Raw genomic sequence first — 6753 nt, 5'->3', positions numbered from 1 at the left:
TAAGGAAATCAAGATTTGGCCTTCTACCTGCATTTTATAGAAAAACTGTCACAACTGTTTCCCAAATAACTTTGATAGAAGGAAAAAGAAAACTGGGCTTGAGTTCAGTTTGTGTTCCTCTCAGGAGGTGTCTTTACTGACACCATCCCTGCTCTTCTGCACTCACAGGGAGCGCTGGGACTTTGTTTTTCAGGGTGATTTGCTCCCTTCCAGCCCAGTCTGCAGCCACTTGGCATTTCTGTCTAATCAGAAGTTCTGCTCAGCTTTACTGAACAAGTGAGAAGCAGAACTGGCACACAAACTCTCCGTAGTCTGTAGTGTATTAATGAGTAAAATTCTCCCAGTTTTAAGCAGAGAGTTGTGCTATTTATCACAGCAAATAAAGTAAGGAAGAATTAGTAAGAATGGGGCAATGGTTGTAATTCTTCTGCATATATCTGAAATATTTCTTTGTGTGACCTCCTTTTCATCACTTCATATTTGTGTGTCTGTTATTTTCCTTTTCTGTGACTGTTTCAGAAGAAGGGATTTTCTGTTCTTGTCTTCCCAGCTCATAACTTTTATTCCTGGGATCAACTGTCTTCTCACATTTTTAAGAAAGTAGATTTTGATGATGTGGTAAGTATTAGTGAGCACAGTATGAGTGAAGTCTTGCCAGAGATTTCATTACGACTTCCTTACATTTACATCCTACATTTATAGCACTATGTTGGCTTTTAAATTTATTTCTAAAGTTGTCTGGACTTTAGGGGAAAAAAAGAAAGAAAAAACAGGAAAAAATGAGAAAAAAAAACCAAACAAAAAGAAAGAACAATGAAAAAAGAGAGAAAAGATAAAAAAGAGAAGGAAAAATAAAAAAGGGGAATAAATAAAGAAGAAAGAAAGAAGAAAGAAAAGAAAAAAGAGAAAATAAAAGAAGACAGAAAAACTAAACCCCAAAAAGTTCTATCCTGGCCCACCGCAAGGACTGCAACTCCCACAATGCACCGCGCAGGTGGGGGCGTGGCGAAGGGCGGGCAGGGGCCGTGGCCGCGCGCTGATTGGCTGCGGGGCGGGTCTGTAAAGGCGGAGGGCGCGCGGAGCGAGCGCCATTTTGGCCTCGTGGTCGGGAGTGAGCAGGACTCGCCTGCGGCCGCTGCGCTTCGCTGGGTGAGTTGGCGGGGGGGCGGCGAGAGCGGGGTCTGGGGATCCCCTCGGGGGCTGCGGGGAGCGCGGCTGTGGGTGGAAAGGCTGGAGGGCTCGGGAGGGTTTAGCGGGGGGGTTCGGAGGTTCCCGGGGACGTTTTGAGGGGTCCCTGAAGGGACTCAGGGGGGAGGTTGAAGGTCCCTGGAGGGTTTTGGGGGGCTCTGATGCGGGTTTTGTTTTCTGAGAAGATTTGGGGTGTCCCAGGTGGGCTTTGCGGCTCTCTGGGGAGGCTCGGGGTTCCTGGGAGGCTTTGCGGGGACCTTCGAGGCAGTTTGGGGGTCTCTAGGGGGTTTCAGGTGTCCCAGATGGTTTGGAGGGCCCGTGGGGGGGATTGGGGGTCCCTGAATGGGCTTGGGGAGTCTCAGGTGGGTTTTGCGGGTCACTGAGAGGGTTTAGGGGGTGCTGGGGAGGGATGAGGGGTCCTTGAGGAGGTTTTGATGGGTCGAGGGGGGGATTTTAGGGGGTCCCCTAAAGCCCAGCAATGGGGTTCAAGGGGTCCCCCAGCCCCCAGGGGAGGGGGCCTAGGGATGCCCTCCAAAATCCAGGGGGGGAGATGTGCCACATCTGGGTAAGGGGATCCCAGTGCCCCCAGTATATCCCAGTGACCTCCCAGTTACCCTCAGTATGGCCCAGTAACCCCCTCAGTGACCATCCAGTGTGTCCCAGTGACCTCCCACTGCCCCCCAGTATGGCCCAGTGATCCTGCAGTGAGCACCCAGTAACCCCCAGTATGGCCCAGTAACCTGCCAGTGTCCCCCCGTGTGTCTTGGTAATCCCTCAGTAACTCCCCAGTTCTCTGCCAGTGCCCTCCAGTGTGCCCCAGTTCACCTCCAGTCCCTCCCAGTGCCCTCCCAGTGTCCCTCAGTAACCCCCCAGTCCCTCCCAGTGCCCCCTGGTTCCCCCCAGTGTGTCCCAGCATCCCCCAGTAATCACCCAGTGCCCCACAAAGGCCCCCAACTGTCCCCAGTTGCCCTTGGCCTTACTATGGGAGGGGGAGCATTTTTGGGGTCAGAGGATCCAGAGAAGAGCAGCGAGGCTGGGGAAGGGAGTGGAGCACAAATGGTGTGAGGAGAGGCTGAGGGAGCTGGGGGTGTTGAGGCTGGAGAAGAGGAGGCTCAGGGGAGACCTCCTTGGCCTTTCTGTGAGCATGGCAGGGATGGGGGATGTTTTTGGTGTCAGAGGGTCCAGGGGGGGCTCCTGGAGTGGGATGGAAGGTTGGGGACATCAGGGTTGGGGTTTGGGGACAGTGGGGTGGGGTATGGGGACAGTGGAATTGGGAGGAATTATGGCCATGGAGAGGCCCTGGGGACATTGGAGACACCAGGGGGGTCTCAGGGTGTTCAGGGGGTAATTAGGGACACCAAGAAGGTCTTAGGAACCCCAGGGGGTTATCAGGACTCACCTGCTCGTGGTACTGCCCCTCCTGTTTCCCCCTAGACATCATTAACCCCTCACAAATGTCTCCCAACCCCCATTTTCCTTTTAATCCCCTCCCCCTACAGATCCCTTTGCCCTCCCAACACACCTTTTAACTCCCCTAAATGCATCCAAAGCACCCCAAACCCCCCCAAATTCCTATCCAACCACCCCCCCAAATCTCCCCCAGCCCCCCCTCAAATCCCTTCCAACCCCCCTCAAAGAGGGATCACCCAGCACCCTGGGACAGGAACACAGTGGGCTGTACTGGGGGCACTGGGCTGTACTGGGAGGGCACTGGGGGTGGCTCAGGTGTCCCATGACAACGTGGCCCAGCTCCAGGAGAGATCTGGGGAGCAGTGAGGAGGTACTGGTCTGTACTGGTTTGTGCCCCCAATCCCCAAAGCCCCTCCCCAGCTCCCCCAGGACCCTCCTGGACCCCAAAGCCCCCCAGGCCCCCCCAGGCCCCTGACTTGGTCCTGCTGCCCCTTGAGCATCTGCAGCTGCTGCAGAACCAGGCATTTCATCAGCAAATGTGCAGGTGACCCCAAGCTGGGGGTGTGTTGATGTGCTGGAAGGCAGGAGGGCTCTGCAGAGGGACCTGGCCCAGCTGGATCCATGGGCTGATTGCAAGGGGATGAGGGTCAAGCAGGCCAAGGGCCGGGTCCTGCCCTTTGGCCACAGGAAGCCCCGTCAGCCCCCCGGGCTGGGGCCAGAGTGTCTGGAGAGCAGGCAGGCAGAAAGGGAGCTGGGAGTGGGGATGGACAGGAAGCTGAAGAGGAGGCAGAGTGTGGCCAGGTGGCCAAGAGGGCCAATGGATGGTGGCCTGGCTGAGGAAGAGTGTGGCAGCAGGAGCAGGGAAGGGATTGTTGGGCTGGAGTGAGCGCTGGTGAGGCCACCCCTGGAGTGCTGTGTCCAGCTCTGGGCCCCTGAGTTGAGGAAGGCCCTGGAGGGGCTGGAGCAGGAGCAGAGAAGAGCAGCGAGGCTGGGGAAGGGAGTGGAGCACAAGTGGTGTGAGGAGAGGCTGAGGGAGCTGGGGGTGTTGAGGCTGGAGAAGAGGAGGCTCAGGGGAGACCTCCTGGCTCTCTGCAAGTCCCTGCCAGGAGGGTGTAGCCAGGTGGGGGGGGGGCTGTTGTGCCAGGAAGCAGCAGTAGGACAAGAGGGCTGGGTCTGGAGCTGTGCCAGGGGAGGTTTAGGTTGGATATTGGGAAGCAATTTTTTCCAGAGAGAGTAACATCTTCTCTCCGTTTTAGCCGTGAGCCCTCTGGCTTAGACATGGCCTGCGGGGAGCTGGGCTCTGGGCTTGCCTTGCCACTGCCCACAGAAGTGTCTCGAAGTGCGTGATGTTGGTTCTCATCTTCATCGTCCCCCTTCTTCACCAAACCCACAGGATTGTGGTGTGGGCTGGTGTGGGACACAGCTGAGCTGGCTTGCTTTAGACCCTGGTCCTGCTATAGATGAAGTCCTTGCAGTGCTGATGTGCCAGGGCTTTCCTTAGGGTGGAGCACCATCCATTAAAGCTTAGGCTGCCCTTCAGCTGCAGCAGCAGGTGAATCTGGGAGAAGCTCTGGCCCAGCAGGGCAGCCCAGCTCAGGAGGACGCACAGGAAGAGTGTGGAGCTGGGAGGGGAAGCTGCTTAAAGTGAGCCTGTGTTTCAGCACTTCTCTCAGCCCAGGCTGATGTTTGTTGTACTGGGAGGAGATGGCCAGGGCTGCTTCAAATCAGTTCCCAGGACAGACAGCACAAGTGTGCCCTGGTCACAGCTGTGTTCCAGCAGGAAACCTGGTGATTCAGAGCCTGATTTGCAGGAGGGGACTTCCTGCAGCCTTTGCTTTCTGATTGCTATGATTATTCTCATTAATGAGCAGGCACAGCCCAGGGAGAAGGGGGCTGAAGGAGCCAAGTAAGCATAGGAGGAGGGATAAGTAGGTGTTAACAATTTGTGGGCAGGTCTAAACTGGGAAACCAAGAGAGGAGTAGCATCAGTCATCCCTGCAGAGAGATGGTGGATCAGCCTTTGGCAGCGTGCTGGAGGTGTCCGGGTGAACCTCAGGGGAGAAGCTGCACAATTGATACCTTCTGATGGCAAGGCTTAGGTTTGGCTGGCCCAGGAGGTCGCCTCCCACCCTTCCTCACTTGGGATGTTCCCAAGCTGTCTGGGTTGAGGAAGGTCCACGGAGATGGTCTGACAGTTCTGCCTGGCCTCAGGGTCGAGGAGTAAAGGGTGGAGCCAGCTGGGATTACAGCGAGCCCAGGTTTCTGGTGGTGACTCTCAGGGGTGTTTTCCCTTTGGCTTGCAGAAGGGAGCTGGAGCGACTGGCTCGAGAGCATAAGGAAAGCAAAAAGGCGTCATCACAAGCCTCAGAAAAGCAAGATAAGCTGCAGAACAAGAATGGCCGCTCAGAGAAGATTAAGGTACCCGCAAAAGAGCAGCAGCAGGAAACCAAAAAACCAGAGGTCTGGACAAAGAGCAAAACAACAGCAGCAGGAAACCAAAATCCCAGAGGTGCCGAGTAAGCGGGACAGGATCTTGGACCTGAGGTTTGACATCTGTGAGTCTTCGCAGAACAGGATCAGACATGTTCTGTCATCCTGGGACAGGGTTCAGGGTATCATGAACCAAGTGCCAGACAAGTCCCAGTCTTCCCCTAAACACAGAGATGAGAAGAAGAGCAGTAAGTCTCCGGAGAAGCCAGAGAAGAATCCTCTGGAAAAACATGGCAGCCACAAGAGTCTTCAGCAGGAAGGGGAAGTTGCAGAAGGCTCAGTCGGAAGCCAGGATGCCGGAGTGCCCTGCTTGGACTTCCACGTCACGCGTCGTGAAAAGGTGTTTAGGAGGATCCTGAAGAGCAAGAAGCTGCCACCACCAAAGCAGGTAAAAGCCTGCAAGGCTCAGATGCTGAACTTGCCGTGGTCTGGGGCCCTGGAACAGTGTGTCCCCCGGGTGATAAGAACACAGAGCCTTGTCAAGGCCACTGATGATGTTCCACAATAGCTCTGCAGTATCTCTGTGGATGGGGAGGTTCTCAGCCTCCCTCAGATGTGTGGAAAGTGGGAGTGCTCTGTGTCCAAGCATTCCATCTGTTCAGAGAGTTTCTCAGTCTGGAAATCATTAAAAATGGTCCCAGGGCAGGGCAGCTCCCAGGCATTGTTCTCTTCAGCTGAGTCACTTGGGAGAGGTTTCTCTCTTGGTCCCACTGTAGGTCCTGCCTCTGCTCTGGAGCCTGCTGACCCGTGGGACATAAAAAAGCACTTGTACTCCGTGTAAATCAAAAACTCCACTGCCAAAAGCTCAGGGCCTTTAGGGAAGGAGTGTGAGGATGAAGGTGACAGGAGTATAAACAGGCTTTTCTCTTCTGTTTTAGATCCTGCACTCTCTGGGACTGGGACCTCCCATTCCCCCTGGCTCTCTTTTCTCTGTGGTCCCCTACCCAGAGGAGGACAGAGTCCCCACAGCAACAGAAGACCTCAGACACTTCATCTTTGTTGAACCTGAGGGTGCTGCTGCAGAAGATGATGTGGTGGGTACTCCTTTTGTGCCTTCAGTGAGGGTGCCAGGGCAGGGGACAGGTTGGATGGAAAAGGGTCACCGTGGAGGGGCAGTGAAGACGTGATGGGGCCCCATGTCTGCAGGCATCCTTTCCACCAGGGATGAGAGAAAAGAGATGGCTCTGCTGGAGACACAGAGCAGTTCTGTAAGACAACAGGAAAAAAATCGCTTAAACCCATCAACCCAAGGGTCCTTGGTGGGGAGAGGGGCCTGGGTAAGGAGGGGTGTCCGAGGCAAGACAAAGGCCAATAAGGAAGACCAAGTCCATGGGCAGTGGTGATTATTTATTCTCTCTCCTGTTGGCTAACAAACCCCATTCTGCTTTCCAGGAGGGGCGTGTCTCAGGGCAGGTCTCACCTCTCTCTCCCTTTTCTCTCTCCCCTCATGCCAAGGCCCCAGAGGCAGAGGCACAGGACCACTTGAAGAAGGGGAAAACCAGACACAAGTCTAGCAAGGAAAAGCCAAACTCCCCCCAGAGCCCGAAAAGTCTCCGTGATCACTCCCCAGAAACACCCAGAAGTTCACCTGAGCCAATGAAAAGCCAACTGCAGAGTGACTCAACCCTCGAGAGACCTGCCAGGTGAGCTGCAGGGGAGGAGGTG

At 55.1% G+C, this 6753-nt stretch overlaps 1 protein-coding gene across 1 annotated transcript; it reads left to right on the top strand.

Annotated features, from left to right (window-relative positions):
• The first annotated feature begins 4995 nt into the window (after positions 1 to 4995).
• Positions 4996 to 6735, top strand: LOC120323017 (hydrocephalus-inducing protein-like). Its single transcript, XM_039380068.1, has 3 exons — positions 4996 to 5476; positions 5967 to 6122; positions 6544 to 6735. Exons 1-3 carry the CDS (start codon positions 5216 to 5218, stop codon positions 6733 to 6735), a joined length of 609 nt encoding a protein of 202 aa, XP_039236002.1. The 5' UTR covers positions 4996 to 5215.
• The last annotated feature ends 18 nt before the right edge of the window (positions 6736 to 6753 follow it).

Source organism: Pipra filicauda, unplaced genomic scaffold (genome assembly GCF_003945595.2).
Source record: "Pipra filicauda isolate LSUMZ 115617 unplaced genomic scaffold, ASM394559v2 scaffold1066_size80637_pilon, whole genome shotgun sequence".
NCBI classification, from domain to species: Eukaryota; Metazoa; Chordata; class Aves; order Passeriformes; family Pipridae; genus Pipra; species Pipra filicauda.
The sequence above is the reverse complement of the archived record's forward strand: the minus strand, read 5'-3'. Positions and strand labels throughout refer to the sequence as shown.

What these genes read in the sequence shown, in the direction of transcription:
- LOC120323017 (XM_039380068.1), top strand. Translation starts at nt 5,216, where the DNA reads ATGAACCAAGTGCCAGACAAGTCCCAGTCTTCCCCTAAACACAGAGAT. An exon ending in AGCTGCCACCACCAAAGCAG is followed by an intron (nt 5,477 to 5,966) that starts GTAAAAGCCTGC and finishes CTTCTGTTTTAG; the next exon opens with ATCCTGCACTCTCTGGGACT. An exon ending in CTGCTGCAGAAGATGATGTG is followed by an intron (nt 6,123 to 6,543) that starts GTGGGTACTCCT and finishes CCTCATGCCAAG; the next exon opens with GCCCCAGAGGCAGAGGCACA.